Source organism: Conger conger, chromosome 14 (genome assembly GCF_963514075.1).
Source record: "Conger conger chromosome 14, fConCon1.1, whole genome shotgun sequence".
NCBI classification, from domain to species: Eukaryota; Metazoa; Chordata; class Actinopteri; order Anguilliformes; family Congridae; genus Conger; species Conger conger.
The window spans coordinates 25,201,246-25,218,720 of record NC_083773.1 but is presented as its reverse complement, the minus strand read 5'-3'; the positions used below and the strand labels follow the sequence as shown (position 1 = coordinate 25,218,720).

The 17,475-nt window shown below is 45.3% G+C and overlaps 1 protein-coding gene across 3 annotated transcripts in view; it reads left to right on the top strand.

Moving 5' to 3' along the window:
- Positions 1-17,475, top strand: part of LOC133110199 (protein NDRG3-like) — a 45,377-nt gene that overhangs the window by 20,339 nt on the left and 7,563 nt on the right. For 2 of the 3 annotated variants that reach the window (XM_061220129.1, XM_061220128.1), the window contains exons 4-12: positions 12,126-12,231; positions 12,452-12,572; positions 12,847-12,909; positions 14,219-14,279; positions 15,580-15,666; positions 16,691-16,747; positions 16,991-17,094; positions 17,188-17,253; positions 17,387-17,438. In XM_061220129.1, coding sequence (XP_061076113.1) covers positions 12,126-12,231; positions 12,452-12,572; positions 12,847-12,909; positions 14,219-14,279; positions 15,580-15,666; positions 16,691-16,747; positions 16,991-17,094; positions 17,188-17,253; positions 17,387-17,438 — 717 coding nt within the window. Of the gene's footprint in view, positions 1-5,383; positions 5,761-12,125; positions 12,232-12,451; positions 12,573-12,846; positions 12,910-14,218; positions 14,280-15,579; positions 15,667-16,690; positions 16,748-16,990; positions 17,095-17,187; positions 17,254-17,386; positions 17,439-17,475 lie in introns of those variants that run through there. The other variant, XM_061220130.1, reaches the window with a different exon arrangement.

Below are 17,475 nucleotides of genomic sequence, written 5' to 3'. Positions count from 1 at the left end.
TTGCCCTGGTTATGATTTGCACTTTATTGTACGTCGCTCTGGATAAGAGCATCTGCCAAATGAATATAATGTAATGTAATTTAAAGAATCTTGGTGACTGCTTTTCTGCAGTAGTCTGTGTGGTAGTTCAGTGCTGTTAAAGCACTGATTCTGACTCCTACTGTCCTCTGGCTGGGACCCTCCTGCATGTATAATATGTTCTGCATTGACCTATTGGCTGTGTGAATGTTGTTTTGTCATTGACCGGAGCAGGGCTTTCAAAGCTGCCCATCGTGCAAATAAATGGGTTGGCAGTCTATGAGTACTATGACACACTTACTCGTGTTTTTGGGTTGATTGGTTACACACATAAGTGGCTTTTCTCTGTAGAGCACATGTGGGGGCTTTGTGAAGTAGAACAGTCCTCAGGCTTTGTGAGTCACCTGCAAACGCATTTTATAGCAATTCTACATCGCGCCTGTTCCATTTCATCTATTAACCTTAACTCTGTTTGCTGCCCGAAGCCAAGGATTTCATTTAAAGGGACAGTATTCATGCTAACAAGGCCATAGCCTGCTAACACATGCTAACACTGTCACTGGCCATAGCCTGCTAACACATGCTAACACTGCCACCGGCCATAGCCTGACCAAGTATGGCTCTTTAAAGGCCTAAAATAAAATGAGTCATATCACCGAACAGAAATAGTTGCATCAGAGTGAATAATTTAGAAAATAATAATTATAAATAATAACTAACTACATTTGAAACCCGTGGTTTATCCTGTATTTCCTTTAAAAATGAGAAGCAGAGAAATGAGTTTATCTGACTCGACTCATGAAGCAGCTTAAATAGCCTTATATATAACTGCTTGATATATACCCAGTGTAACAACTATAGGATATAAATGCCTGGCATATACCCCATCTAACAACTCCAGGTTATAAATGCCTGGTATATACCCAGTACAGCAGCCCTAGGAACACTGGAGATGGTTAAAACCCTCCTGCATCCCTTCCAGCTGTGCCTTCTGTCAGAGCTAAATATAGCTGCAGCAGAATGGAAGCTGAGCATGCTCAGTACAGTTGACAGGACACCACTCTCCTGCAGAGGGACAAACAGTGCTCTCCCCTCCCCCTCTCCCCCCTCCCCTCTCCCTGACCGGAGCGACAGGCGTGTCCGTGGCGTGTGATGGTAGGACAGTGAACGCCCTAAGTATGGAAATATCTGCCTCTCACAGAAACAGTCAACGTGCAGTGATGTCACTGGCGCTGTCTGCTTGTTTAGACGGTGATGTCACTGACATGTCAGAGATGTCATTGGTTAATGCTGCCGATATCGAGGACGCTAATAATTCCTGATGGCCTGACCCCTGATGCGTGCTGTGCTGTAAATAACAATAGTAAAGCTGAATGCCCATCATGATTCGTAAAGACTTCGGTGGTTTTACGAGTGCGAAACTGCACAGTAGATTTTATGGTGTTAAATTGTGCAGTGATATCAAGGGCATTTCTGCAGTGGCAGTTGCCTGTGTATGCAGAGGGAGAGGACTAATACTAATGGCTGTGTGTGTGCTTGCCATTCTTTGTGGTGTGTGTAAGGCATGGAGAGGCTTAAGAGAGCTGTCAGTTAGGATCTGCTGTGTGTGCTCGTGTTGTAAGTGAATAGGATTTCACACTGAAGGAAATGGAGTATTCCTCTCCGCTCGCTCCCCCTTCTTCTTCATCTTAATTATTTATTAATTTCTCCAGGACATTACATGAAGACAGCGTTCCAGTTTAAAGACATGAATCAGATGCATTTTACATGGGTTTCTAGTCAAAGCTAATTTCCAGACCCTGTCCTGGGTTAGGCCTTGAGTATTATTTAATAGCAAAGAATGTGATTAAGATTACATTCAGAGATACACTGGAAGAGGAAAGTACAGTAATGTAAATTATATTTGCAGTGTGTAAGTGCCTGAGGTGTAGAAAGGTGTGTAAGTGCATGAGGTATAGAAAGGTGTATATGTGCCTGAGGTGTAGAAAGGTGTGTGCATGAGGTGTAGAAAGGTGTATATGTGCCTGAGGTGTAGAAAGGTGTGTAAGTGCCTGAGGTATAGAAAGGTGTGTAAGTGCCTGAGGTATAGAAAGGTGTGTATGTGCCTGAGGTATAGAAAGGTGTATATGTGCCTGAGGTGTAGAAAGGTGTGTGCATGAGGTGTAGAAAGGTGTGTGCATAAGTTGTAGAAAGGTGTATATGTGCCTGAGGTGTAGAAAGGTGTGTGCATAAGTTGTAGAAAGGTGTATATGTGCCTGAGGTGTAGAAAGCTGTGTGCATAAGTTGTAGAAAGGTGTATATGTGCCTGAGGTGTAGAAAGGTGTATATGTGCCTGAGGTGTAGAAAGGTGTGTTCATAAGTTGTAGAAAGGTGTATATGTGCCTGAGGTGTAGAAAGGTGTGTGCATGAGGTGTAGAGAGGTGTGTATGTGCCTGAGGTGTAGAAAGGTGTGTGCATGAGGTGTAGAAAGGTGTGTGCATGAGGTGTAGAAAGGTGTATATGTGCCTGAGGTGTAGAAAGGTGTGTAAGTGCATGAGGTGTAGAAAGGTGTGTGCATGAGGTGTAGAAAGGTGTGTGTATGAGGTGTAGAAAGGTGTATCTGTGCCTGCTCAGGCCCTGTCTGTGTTGTCCTTTCAGTGTTAGAGCACTCGTTTGTACCCTTTTCTGCATTAGGTGATTGACCAAACATTGTTCTCCGTTTTGGCACTCTGTGGTTGCCATTCATTCTACCCCACTCTGGTATTGATCCCTCTCTGTTTCGTAACTAGTTGGCTGATTATTTCTGGGGAAAGTTTATATACACATTTTAACATCAGCTTTAAGGAGCTGAGTAACCTTTGCAATGATACCAAGCGTTTGGTTTCTTATCAAATATTTTCTATTATTTTCAAATCTTATATTGATAGGACAGGTGTAATTGTTGAGTTCAGTATTGGGCCTGGTTCCATACCATCACCCACCATGATGAATGTGACAAAAAACATTGCACTAATATACTGCTGTGCTACCCAGTGCATGTATCACCTGCATCTTACAAGATAAATATATTCACTGTGAGGAAGTACGAGCAATTAAAGGCAGAAAATCTGTTTGATACAAAAAAAATTGGCAATAGTAAATACTGGAGGTTTAACTCTTACTCTTACATTATTCTTCATGGAAATGACGATGGTATTTTACCTACCAAATTTCATAATTGTACTGATTGGGATTCTACTGGAATTGAGCGGCACACATTTATCTTTCTGCACTTGTTGTCCAGCAGAGGGCAGCCTCAGCACAGATTTGAGTCCTGTCTGGACCTGCATCCTCAAGATGGAGTCCTTGAGTCTTGAGTCTTTTAAATTAAGGGCATGTCTGGAATGTTCCGCGCTCTGCATAGTGATCTCAGATCAGAGTGGCTGTGGTTTGCTGTAAGGGCCAGTCTCCTGTAAGTGCAGTGGCTGTGCTGAGACGGATGAAGGGTCCCTCGCTATACCTGTAGTGTTCGGCCTGTACTGTGCTCTCCCTTCATGGGCGGGACTGTGGGTGGTGTGGAGGGCAGAGCGTCGGGTGTGGTTCCTGTGTCGTGCCCATATCTTGATGAGTTCGGCGAGAAAGCCCGACAGGTATTGGACAGGTATTTTTTCCCCCAGATGATTGACAGCGAGCCCCCACGTCATGGGAGGGGGGTGGGTAACCCAATCAGTGACTGTCCTGCACATCCCAGTCTGAGGCCACGCCCTTGTGATGAGTGAGGTCTGCACACCATTTGAAAGCGCAGCGTACGGATTGGCTGGAGAAACGTTTTTCGTTTGCGCTCAGGAGGAGTTTGTGATGGTGCGCTGTGTTCTGACGCAGGAGAGAGCGTGACGCACTTGCAGGGATGCGAGGCGTTCTCCCGCCCCTGCAAGACAACAGGAGGCCGCCTCTGATGCTCTCAGCTCAGGCTTTCAGCTCAGTGCTCTGTGAAGTTCAGCTCCATGTCAATGCTTACACTTTACAAAATGTATGTTCCACTTGTAAAGTGTTTTGGCTTGCAAAAATCATTTTCTTGTCATTCTTTTATCTTCCAGAAAGCCTTTTATTACCGGTTTTATTACTGTTTTACTGCAAAGAGATATTTATCTTTGGCACGCAGTTATGAATAATGTTAAGTATGAATGAGTGCTGTGCAGCACTACTTTTGGAGTGGCTGCATGTGGAGATGCAGTTTCATGTGGGGGACACTCATGGGTGATGTTCTGTTAATGAAAGATGAATGAATGCTCATCTGCGCGGTTAACTGTTTGTGTGTTTGCGCGTGTGTGTGTGAGTTTGGGCGCAGGCAGCCTGTCGCTGCTCTAGTTGGCTTGCTATATTGCGGCACTACTCACGGTGCTGTACAGTAATGTAGTGAATCATGAGGCAGGGTGTTGCTCATGTCTAAGAATAGGCCCGGAACCCAACACCGTGTCTTGTGTGAGACGGTGCTAACGATGTGTGGGAGGAACGTGAGGACTGCACGTCTGTTTCTCTCTGCAGGCATGTTTCTCCCTGGCAAATCAGCCTGGTTCACGGCAAAGACAGAATTCAGGCCAGCATTCATTTTTTATTAGTGCTCATATAACTCATAGTGAGTTTTTCATGCAGGAGTTCTTCAAAATATAAGAAATGCTGTATGAACGGTGGAACCAAAAATGAATACGGTAGTTAATTGGTTAATTAAAGTACTTGTAGTACGTAACAGGTTCGTTGACAGCATCGTCACCATGGATATACATATGGCGAGGTTTATACAGGATATTGCCCCGTTCAATGGTGTTCCTGGCCTGGGTTATCATATATCAATAAGAGATTAGAGCTCTTTACACCCTCCAATGGTCACTCAGGCCGAGCCAGCAACGTGGCAGACTCTGGAGTGAAGTGATATCCCCATATTACGGTGTGTGCAGTGCCAGCTTTGACAGAGAGGGCTGCCTAAAGCCTGCTGCCATGGTGGCGTCTGTGTCCACACACACATGTAGCAACACTGGAGAGTGTGATCTATATATTGCTTTCCGTATGCCCTTCAGGGCTGAATACTCAATTCTTGTTCTGATGTCAGAAAAACGCAATGACGTGGCACTCCCTCGTGAGACTAGCCGATCGAAAGGCATCCGATCAATCTTGTTTTCAAACCCCTGATCTCAAATATGTTTTTCTGCAAATGATGAAACTGATCTGAGGTCAGTGCTTGATTAATGTGTTAACGCCAGCACACCAGAGACCCCTGATCTTCAGTCATCCAATCTTTACCCCCCACTGTCCATCCCCACCCAAAACTGCTCCCACCCTCCCTGTTCTTTCTCCATCCGTCCTTTCTCTCCCTCCACTCTAACACAACCCACACCCAGACAGACCACCTCTCCTCCATCTCTTCATCATTCACTTTCTCATTTACCCAGTAGCTTTTATCTGTGCTCTGCTCTCTCTCTCTCCCACTCCGTCTCTCTCTCTGTCTCTCTCTCTCCCAATCACACCGTGTGTCCCACTCTCTGTCTCTCTCTCTCTCTCCCTCAATCTGTGTCTCTCCCTCCCTCTCCCTCTCTCTCTCGCTCCTCTCCCTCGCTCCCTCTCTCTCTCTCCTCCTGTTGGGTTGGCAGTAAGCTGCAGTCGTTTGCGCTCTCTGGTTGTGTTGCTCCTCGCTGCGTTCTCGGCACCTCCCTGCAGCTCTCCGTGTTGCTGTGAGACATGACGGCCATCCTGGACCTAGCTCAGATCGCAGAGGCTGAAATCGGGGTGGTGAGTTCAGAGTAGCATCCTAGGTCTGCCTTTTTCAGAGCGGTCATGCATTCGTTTTTATGTCTGTTTGTGTGTATGTGTGTGTGTATATAAGAGTGAAATGAGAGAACATGGTGTTTCTGTGAAACAGTTTGTGTGAGTGAGGAAGAGGGTGTGTGTATGTGCGGGCAGGCATGCATGTGAGAGTCTGTGCACGTATGTGTGTATGTGCATGCATGTGCATGCATGTGTGCACGCGTGTTTGTGTGTGTGCGTGTGTGCATGTGTGTGTGTGCGAGTATATGTGTGTGTTTGGGTTCATACATCTGCTGAATGTAGCAGGGGCGATGGGTTGCTGTTGTAACAGACTGTGAGTTCCCATGGGGCTGTGCAGGGTGTGTGTAGATGACATCTGGTCTAAAGAAGGCCTTGCTGATTATTACAGATCTACAGGGTCTGACTGACTGAGACTCCCGTCTGATTGGCTCCTGAAATGGGCAATTGAGTATGTGTGACCTCCCTGATAGGACCTCTCTGACAGTCAATCTCCTAGGTGACGATAAGGGGGAGGGCACAGGGAGGTGACGGGCGTGTGCAGGGTCGTGAGGAGTAACAGCGGTGGGGGGTTAGGGCGGGGGGAGGGGGGATAATAATGCCTCATGTTGTGCCCCCAGACTCCTCTCTTTGCCAGCCAGTTCTCTCTCTCTCCCTTTCTCCCTCTCTGTCTCCCTCTCTCTTTCTCTCTCTCCCTCTCTCTCTCTCTTTCTCTCCCTCTCCCTCTCTCCCTCCCTCTCTCTCTTTCCCTCTCTCACACACACACTCCTCTCTTCTACCCCCCCCCCCCCCCTTCAGTGTGGGTCAGTGTGTGGGGGGGAGGGGGGCAGTCTAGGTCAGTGCAAGTGAGGTCGGTGTGAGGGGGGGGGGGGCAGTGTGGGGCAATGCTCGTCAGTATTGGTCAGGTTTTGATCGGTTTTGTAAATGTCAGTCCTCCTTGTCTGTGTCCTTGAAACTCTCCTCTACGTACTCCCTCCTCTTAAAGGAAGACTATACAGGAATTGAACTAATGTTATTTTGTGTCGATCGCCTAGTTAAATTATATGCTTGTTTACTGTTTCAGTCTCTTGACTGAAAACACAGCCTTTTTTAATCCTGAAAAACAGCCTTTTTTCACGTGTATGTGACTGGAATTATAAAGGAAAGGTGCTGACGGCATGTAGGCGGGTTTTCAGGTCCTGTGGTCAGGCTTGTCTTTGCTGTCTCTGTGTTGTCTTTATGTCTGTGATATTGTGTGGGCATGGGTTGTGTAAGTGAGTGTATGTCTGTGTTGTGTGCAAGTGTTGTTTTGTGTTTGTTGTGTGTCAGTATTGGATGTGTGTTTATCTGTGGTGTGCTAATGTGCAAGCTTTTCTTTTAAGTGTATGTGACTGGAATTCTAAAGCAAAGCTGGTCGTGCCATGTAGAGGTGTTTTCAGATCCTCTGGACAGGCTTGTGTCTGTACTGTGTTACTGTGTTTGTGCTGTGTGTGTATGCTGACTCTGTGCTGTGTCTGTAATGTGTCTGTAATGTTACATTACATTAAAGGCATTTAGCTGACTCTCTTATCCAGAGCGACGTACAATGAGTAATGTCAATGTAATGTGTATGTACTGTGTCTGCTCTGCGTGTGTGTGTTTCTGCTGTGTCTGCTCTGTGTGTGCATGTGTGTATGTATGTGTGTGTGTGTGTGTGTGTGTGTGTGTGTGCTGTCTCTGTGCTGTATCTGTGTCCTCTGTGCGATGATGAATGTCTTTGCTTCCCCTGATTTGGTTCACACACACACACACACACACACACACAGTCAGATGGTTCTGAAACACACCCCGCTTCGCCCCGGAGCAATAACCTGTGTCTCATCCTCCTCCTGCTCCTCCTCTGTCCGGCTCTTCATTATTGATGCCCAGTGAGCCCTTGGCTCAGTGCATCCTGCCATCTTATCTCCCAAAAACCCTGCAGTGTGCCTCTGACCTTGTGCGTCGCGCGCAGTGAGAGCAGGTGGCACCGCCGTCCTGGGCTCTGGGAATGGGGCGGCACACACAGGAACAGGAAGGGTGGCGCTGCCTGTATTACTCCTGACATCACTTCCTCTCTGAGGTCACCCTTATGGAGGGCTAATAGGGAACACTGTGACTCAGCAGAATTTTTTAATGTATTATACCTGTGCAATTACAGCACAGTCTCTTTATCTTTAGTTCATTAGTGGGTGGTTTTATGCACAGTTTATACAGTTTTATCCTGTGTTCAGTTTTTATCTTTCAGTTTACACACATGGCATCATTGTTAGCTGCTGCCTCTTCACCAGAGAACCTCAGCTGCTTTCTCAGAGATAAGTGTTTAGAACTGCAACAGAGTACCACTGGCATCAGCTCTTTAAACCAAAGGCATTTTAACAATCTTCTTCCCTGTGGGGAATGTATTTCGTCAGCAAAGCTTAGTTGCAAGGTTTTTTTTCTGTATACATCAGCATGTGTTGCTGTAGTGATGTCTCAGCCTATCAGAAGTTGCAGTCAGCTTTTTTTTTTTACCTTATTGTTGAACTTGGAAGGGAGCATTGATAAAGTTTGCTCACAACTTAAAGAGAGATGGGTGACTTTTTTTAATATGGCTGGGGGAGGGGTGTGGGTGAAAGTGTATATTTCCTAGGTAGGGTAGCCCCACAGTTAATGCTACGGTTATGCGGTATATACCAGCACTAAAAAAATACCAGCATTTAGCAGGTTTTTATATATTATGAAAATGTACCTGACATTGCTTTTGTCCTGCAGTGAAAATGATGGTCATCTTTAGAAAATAAATACTGTGCCTTTATTTATGTTATTGGGAACGTTTACCTAGTGGATATGCTTAGTGTGTGTGTGTGTGTGTGTAACTGCAATCAGTGCAAGAAAGCTGGCTACATACTGTAGCTTTGTATCCTCAAAGTGGATGAGAAATTGGTTAGATATAATGCCAGCAATAGATCACACTGTTTGTCCCCAACTTGTTGAATAGTGGGGTACTTTAACTGAAATATGGCAGTCGTACAATGCCAATACTAAAAAACATAACAACATTGTAACAGCGCCCATTTGCAAAAATAAATAAATAAATAAAAATAGAGAATTTTTTGCCAAGGGTTGTAACACGTCCAACAAATAGGCTTGTTGCGGTGTTCATTCAACCGGTGGCTTACGCTGCGTGAGCATACACCAGTGTAGTTATCTCCACACCATCCAGGCCGGTCTTAGATATAGCCGCAAGCAGGAATTAACCGGGTCGAAGCAGCATTACGGCCACAAATGCCCAGTCTCATGTATCATTTGCCAAGATGTGTTGAGTGCCACGAAACACCGTCCTCTGATGATTCTTGGAATGGAAGAATGTTAAATGGAGACCAAGTGCTTGAGGAGTGAGAGTGAAGAATATAGAAAATTTGTGCTATAGAACATAGCTATTTGCTACAGAGAATAACTCCATATGAACTTTGCACTTCAGACAAGCATGGGATGGCATGTTAGATCCAGGTTGCATGCGTTAGTCAGAGGTTATGCTTCACATCCGTTTTACACATATTTGCCACCTTATTTAAAATGGTGGTTGCATGTTCTCTTTGTTCTCAGCACTCACCCTCACACTGAATATTTGTGGCAAAGATCTGCAATGAGCAGTCATTTAAATAATGTTGAAGCTTGTGCTTTGTTAGGCTTTTGTAGCATGTTATGCTGAAAGCTAATGCAGTAGTTAACAGTGGTGTCTAATATAGGACAGCGGAGGATGGCTATCCCCCTATAGCCGGGTTCCTCGTGAGATTTCTTCCCATCGGGAAGTTTTTCCTCGCCACTGTTTGAGGATTTTTCTCCCTACATGGGAGTCGTTTACCTCATCTGGTATTTGGGGACTTTTTGGGTGTTTCTTCTTGTCTTCTGTTACTTCTCTTTTTTTAAAAGCGCTATACAAATACAATTTAATTGAATTAATATTTCATGAAGTGGACTGTGTGATTTAAACTGACTATTCTCAATTTAATTATTAGTTTAATCTCCCAAACTTGTAGGAAGCTGCGTTTTTACCTCCCAATTAATTAATCAGATTATTGGCACACACTAAAGCAGGTTGAGTTTGATATTGCTAATACCATGAATGGTTTAGTGGGAAGTAACAGTGGTGTTAAAATACTAACACTGTGACAAGCCGACAATTTATCAATGCGTCTGTCCAACAACCAGCCCGATCTCTTCAGGGACTTCAAATCCTGACAGGTGTGATAATAATGTATGGATAGGCTACATGACAAGTGTAGATGAATGTTTTCCGATGGTTTAACAAGTTCCCACATGCATGTTTATTCATGCCCCTTTCCCCAGTCTCATTTGTCATATACAAACCGAATACACACTGAATATATTATACAAAGAAAGATAGTCTATCCAGGTCTTGAGCAACGTCATTTCTGTGAGTCACATATTTTGTTAATAGAATATTCCTGAAGAAATATGTCTACATTTAATAATTTGAGAACGTCTTGGTGATTTGTGATTTGCTGTGGTATGGATATCGAGGTATGTACCAATGGGGGTGTGAGAATGTTTATATGAACAACACTGCACCCAACAAAAAATAAATCTCACTGCTGCTGCTCTCACTATGTATTGCTGGTTTTTTGTGTTATTGTCATGAATAGATTGGAATAGATTGAACCGGGCTGTGCCAGTCTCATAGGCGTGGCCCCTCTGTGTGAGCAGCGCAGTGTCTCCAGAGGCCGACAGTTCTGGGAGGAAGCACATGACCACGGTCTGCCGGGTCTCTGCTGACATGTGATGCTCTCCTTAGGCTCTATTCATCTTCAGGTTTGAAGGGCACATGTCGGTCACATGTAGGTCACAAAGGATCAATGCTCTTTCTGTATTTCGCAGTTCGGAATGGCACTGCATCAGGGTCTCCCTGCTCTCGGTTTTACTGCCTGTGTGTGCGTGTGTTTGAGGTCTGCTGCTGAATGAGACTAGATCAGGTTCCAGTAAGGTTGTAGAGGTGAAACGGATACCTTTTCGCCATTGTTATTAATTACACACATAATCACTGTCCGATTCACTCAAGTGTTAAGAGTGAAGAGTGTGTGCGTGTGTGCGTGCTTGTGTGCGTGCGTGCTTGCCTCATGTCTTTCTGCCTGTCTGTATGTAGATTACACTCCCTTGTGCCTCTTTGTGTGCTGTGGTGCTGGAGTCGGTTATCAGTCAGGAGCTTGCTGCGCCCTGCCCTGTGTCTGGTGGCGTTTTGCACAGTCATCGTCTGCAGAGTAAAGTGTTTGGCATCTCTCTATCCCATTTCTCATCCTGACCATTAGACGCTGCCAAACAAAGGAGATGGGCTAGCTAGTGTGCCCTAAATCACCTGTTCCACACTGTGTGTGTGTGTGAGTGAGTGAGTGAGTGAGTGAGTGAGTGAGTGAGTGTGTGTTTGTTTGTGTGTGTGTGTGTGTGTGTGTTGTCTTATTTTGGTGTCTGTGTAAAGCTGGTAAATTGGTGAACAGCATTAATGCTGTGTTGAGTATTCTCCTGAGGATTTGCAGCTTTTAGACTTTAAGGATGACCTGGGATGTTGGCCACTGGCTTATGTTTTCTGGAAGGTTTCACTGACGGCCATTTACGGGAGCGCAAGGGCTTGATGCGTGTCATTTCCTCCAGAAATTGTGACAGGCTCGCTAGTGCCCGTCATCTCTGACACCATTACAGCATTCAGCCTCGTCCCCATGAAGAAGGGCAGGACATGTCTTTGTGCTCTCAGTCATCGAGTACAACTCTGTCAGCAGGAATAGAGCCAAGACTGGCCACCTCAAGGTTGACGTGACTGGCTGGTGTCATATTTCCCAGGCGACTACTTGTACTCCATCTCCATCTACCGGTCATTAACCTTCAGTGGTCTGAATGTTGCTTAAAGTCTTTGCGTGGCAGTAATTGGTATTTTCAGCGCTGGCTTAGAAGAGAGAGGACATGCAAATGTGTAGTTTGTGGCAAATCGCTCTGCTGAGCAGAAGACGACGTGCCTTGCATTGCAAGCTGCCAGTGGTATAATCATGAGCAACGAGCAACTGTGAATTCATGAGTTCAGGAGCTGCTAATCAAGAGAAGAACACAAACACAGCATAGAATGTATTTTTTTCTAACTTAAACAGGTTTTTAAAGCTGCCTTTTTCAGCTGTTTTTGAGAATGCTGATGTGTGTGGGTCTTTAAACAGATGACTGCAGTATTGGTCATTGTTGGCCATTATCTCAAAGCAAACAAAGACCATTAATGAGTTGCTCTCACACTGAAGTTCCTGTTCGTCATACAGATACAGACTTTACAGCTGGTTCTTGTCTCTGATTGGTTGTAGGAACATGACATTGAGACCCTGCACGGCGTTCTGCATGTGACCATGAGGGGTACCCCAAAGGGGAACCGCCCGGTCATCCTCACCTACCATGACATCGGCCTCAACCGTAAGTCCCCCGCGTTCTGTTTCTCGCCCATGAGTCAGCCTGTCGTGCATGCAGATTGGAGAGTATTTCCTTTTCTAAATTAATGGTTGAAGCTGCCATGATTTGCACAACTGTGCAAAATCTTTCTCCAGTGGATCAATATTAATAACAATGTGCTTCACATTCCTGTAGCATTGTACCTGCAATTTGATTTCCCCCTCGTCCTCTCTGCCGTCTGCAGACAAGTCGTGCTTCAACACGCTGTTCAACTTCGAGGACATGCAGGAGATCACGCACCACTTCGCCGTGGTCCACGTTGACGCCCCAGGGCAGCAGGAGGGCGCCCCTCCCTTCCCCACCGGGTAAGGGAGCAGATGGCACTGCACATTTGTGGAGCATCGGTGCCTATTCAGGCTAATGCAGTTCCATTGAACGATTTAAGCTAGGTTTGGCCTATTGATTGTTTTCTGTGATAAAATCAATGTTATTTCAAACACAGACGATGCTGCGAGTACAGTCCTATACAGCAGACTCCCCTATGACAGCAGGGTTATAGGGGGGTCTTGGGTACGGCATATAAAAGCCTGGCTCATTAGGTATGTGTGTGTAATGCTGTCCTTGTGTGTTTACACACAGGTACATGTATCCCTCCATGGACCAGCTGGCCGACATGCTCCCCTCTGTCCTAACTCATCTGAAGTAAGTACTGCACACCTGGGCCAGGAGCCCTCTCCTCTGTCAGTGTGGCCGTTTCTGCTCCTGGGTGTGGCACTGCCCTGGCTAGCTCCACAGTGGCTCTGTGTTTTAAGTGCCCTTGAGCCTGTCAGCATTAGGCCGTATATCCACAGACGGTGTTTGTTGGCATAGTACTGCAGGTTTTGTGTTTGAGCTGCTGTACGCAGTGTTTTAGGCGCGCTGGCTGGGTTCCTCCCCATCGCCGTGGAGACAGGCTGCAGCACAGGGCTTCCTGTCCGCAGCGATGCAGCAGTGCACTCGGTCCACAGTCATAAATTAAAAATACGAGCGGGCGCAGCGTCTCCCTTCCGCTCTCCCGTCAGCTGCGTATACAAATCCGGTCCCTTCGGACTCTCTGTGGGTCGGATCCTGTAAGAGGAACGCACTTTATGAAGGAAATGTTGTTTATCAAATGACGCAGATCCTTTTCCTCCATTAGAGGAGGCCGTATGTGATTCTGTATGGAAATGCAGCTAATGTGCTCTCAATATTGATCCACTCATCTGTTCTACTGAGAGAGTATCAGTGCTTGAGTATCAGAGTGTCCCATGTAAAGCTTCCAAAAGACCAACATTGCAGCCAGTAATAAATCATTAAAATACCTGTAAAATAATATCGTTCTATACCTACAATAAAATAATTCTATACCTGTAGTACTATGTAAGATCGAGTAGCCTTGTGATGTTTGTGTAATCACAGTGTATAGAAGTTCATTCACTCAATTCTGTTAGCTTGGAGCTAAACATTTTTTTTTTCTGAACTGCATTTATTTGTTCACATTTACACAATGAGACACAAACAACATTGAACAGGATATTGCTTGACATCAAGCTACATTTGACAGATCACGATACTAAAAGAAAATAAAGGAAAAAGAAAAAAAGGAGGTTACGTATATTTTCATGCATGCTAAATGCTTTAAAAGGAGCCCACCTACGCAAGAGGATGTCCATCTTCAGCTGTAGTTTTGTAGTCATACAGTCTGTTTCAGTCTCAGGGTCAATTGGGCTACCATTAAGTGTGTCTTATTCAACAAAAGTATTATTATTATTATACAATATACAGTTGGTCCCTGTCATGGACATTGTTAGACATAGTACGCATCTAAGGGAATATCAGTATCCACATTTATCTTGATCAACAGGATTGTTTTCCGTAATATATTTCCCAGTCTGCAAGAAGTTATAATGTGTAATGTGTTTATCGTAGAAAAAAAGTGTGATGTTCCCGTGTGTAGTGTGTGTTACACCACGCGTGTTGTGTCATCGCTCAGGGTGAACACTGTGATCGGAATCGGGGTAGGGGCCGGCGCTTACATCCTGTCCAGGTTCGCGGTAAGTCCCCCGAGTCTCCCCCCATTAAACGCAGGTTCTGAGGTTAACCCAGGTTCAGCTGCTCCCTGTGTGCTGTCAGTAACAGTCAGATTAATCCCAGAGCAGGGTTATTTCGGGTCCCCGGGCTCATCTGCCTGTCTCTGGCGTCGGCCTATAAAAAGAGGAGAGGATATGCGATGGATCGCATAAAGGGTCATCTTCACCGTGTTTGAGCAGTCCTGACTGGTCCTGACCACTAACTGACTACTCAGACTCTGGTATCTTGTGACTGGATTAAATCAACACTTGACTGCAATAGTCTAGTAATGAGACTCAAAAAAATAAAAAATTCTCTCAAAGTGGAAAATATTAGCTTGTTTCAAGGTATTGGTTATATGACAAGTGAAATTTTCTTTGCCTATTGGCAAATCCGGCAAAAAACTGTCACACCTCATTGGTAATTGTTTTGTCTTATTTAACAAAACATTTTATTCAAATTATTAGACTAAAATACTCGTTGAGATCGCCTTGTTTTTTTGGTTTTAGCAGTGACTAAAGACAAATGTTGGTTGAAAGGATAGAAGAAAACGGAGAGGAAGACAGCAGGAGACAGAGGGAGGGGGGCTGGTGAAAGATTGATGAGGGAAGGAGGAGGGCGGAGATGTGCAGGGTAACATGGCGATCCCACTGGGTCCAGCCTCATTGTGATTTCAACAGAAAGAAAATGTCAAAAATAACTACCTTTCTCCCACCGGGAATCATCCTGTATGGTAACATGACATTCAGGACTCTTCCAGCTGACATGTTCAACTGAGAACTCCAAAGAAACATGCAAGCACACACACACACATACACACACACAACTGAGAACTCCAAAGACCTGCAGATACAACTGAGAACTCCAAAGACCTGCAGTTACAACTGAGAACTCCAAAGACCTGCAGTTACAACTGAGAACTCCAAAGACCTGCAGTTACAACTGAACACTCCAAAGACCTGCAGTCACTCGAAGGACATGCACACACACAAGCAAACTCCAAAGACATGTGCACACACACCCGCATGAGAACTCAAAAGGCATGCACACGCACCTGCAAACTTCAAAGACACACAGACACAACTGAGAACTCCAAACACATGTACACACTCCTGAGAACTTCAGAGACATGTATTTATAGTAGAGGGTTCCCTGGGCTCAGCGTGCACCTGAATATGCCACACACAACTGAAATGTGCACACACAACTGAAAATGTCTGAGAAAACCTTATAGAGGAAGAGACATGTTGTCCTATGTAAAGAGCATGCCTTCCCTGTCTGCAGCTGAATAACCCGGGCCTTGTGGAGGGTCTGGTTCTGATCAACGTGGACCCATGCGCTGAGGGCTGGATGGATTGGGCCGCCACCAAGGTGAGCTTTCTTATTCTATCAGGGGTTCTGCTGAGCGGGGAGGGGGCATGGGGAGGTGTTGGGTTATGGTTTAGATTAGAAGGTCCAGAATGTTCTCTTTGAGGGAGATAAGCCAGTTATTCTCTGTGTCACATGCCCTTTGTTGGTTCATTTTGATCGAACTGTCCATCCATCCATTATCTAACCTACTTATTCCAGGGGTCTGGAGCATATCCCAGTATGCGTTGGGTGAGATGCAGGAATACCCCCTGGACAGATTGCCAGTCCTTTGCAGGACGGTGCGTTTTTGGTCAACTTCCAAATTTGGCTCCAGTTACAGGATGCTTTTGCACCCTGCCAAAATACACTGGGAACCCAGCGGGATGGCTGCCCTGCTCGTGTCCATGGAACATTTGTACTAAACACACAGTCAGACAGATTCAATCTTTCTGCTATAATAAAGTAGCTTCTCCATACCTCCGGTATTCAAACTGGCACTGAACCACACACAACCATGGCATTTCAAAGCAAATATATTTGGCTGTTTATGTTGTAGGTTTACCCTACTATTAAGCAACTTCTAGATGTTAGCACTGCCATTTTAAGGTGTTAATGTATTCATTTCACAGAAGCTGATTTCCAGACCCATTTTTGCCAGCAACACCAAGTTAACTTCAATTATACCACGGCACTGAAAAACAACCGACCACCTAGGGCAATGTGGATTTGCATTATTTTCATATAACCTTGCTAATGAGAACAGATCAAACAGGTGTGCAGCTAAAATATCAAACAAATTTCAATCCATGAAACATCTGCTATGCTATGCATTTCAAATTCATGCAAGTAGTTTGGTTACCTTGTGACAAAAATATGTTACTGTAGGATTCATTGCATTGAGTTAGGCTACCCTTTGCATTTTACATGTGGCAGTTGGTGTTTTATTGTGTAGGTGTAATGTGGGGAAGTCATCATTAATTGCGGATTTAGAGTTTTGCCCATGTTGCTAAAGGGGGATGGCTTATTTCTCTTTTCAATTTTCTAGCTCTCTGGGTGGACAAGCAATCTGGTGGACATTGTTATGGCCCATCACTTCAGTGCGGTAAGCACAGTAGCACCCCCTAATTAAGAGATTAAGCTCTTCCCATTATAGTGTTTCAGTCCTGCTAGTGCTCACATATAAATGCCAATATTATGTATGTGAGACACTATAACCTCAATATTGACTTTGTATGATACAGATTGCTCCCAATAAGTTGATGCGTCCATTTTTAGATTCAAATAATCTAATTTAATATCACAGCTTGTGTTGAGATAATGACTGTCTTCCCCTGGGATCCCTCAGAACGAGCTGACGGAGAATCAGGAGTTGATCCAGACATACCGGCTGCACATCGCCCAGGATATTAACCAGGACAACCTGGGCCTCTTCTGCGCCTCCTACAGCAGGTATTACGGGCAGACTGCATGGTCGATCAGCAGATCGCTGAGTGTTGTATGTTGATTGATCCATTGGCATATTGGCTTTGTTTTGTTGTGCAGCCGTCGGGACCTGGAGATCGAGAGGCCCGTTCTTGGCCTGAGCGAGGGCACGGTGAACACACTGATGTGAGTCTGAGCTATGTGTGGTGTGTGTGTGTGTGCGATTGTGCGTGTGTGTGTGTGTGTGTGTTATGCTCACCCAGTAGACAATGTTCCGTCGACTGACTGTCCCGTTTGGCCCTCTTCTCTCCCCTTACAGCTGCCCTGCCCTGCTGGTGGTTGGGGACACGTCTCCAGCAGTGGAAGCTGTGGTAGGTGTCTCTCCTCCAGGTCTTACTCGGGTTCAGA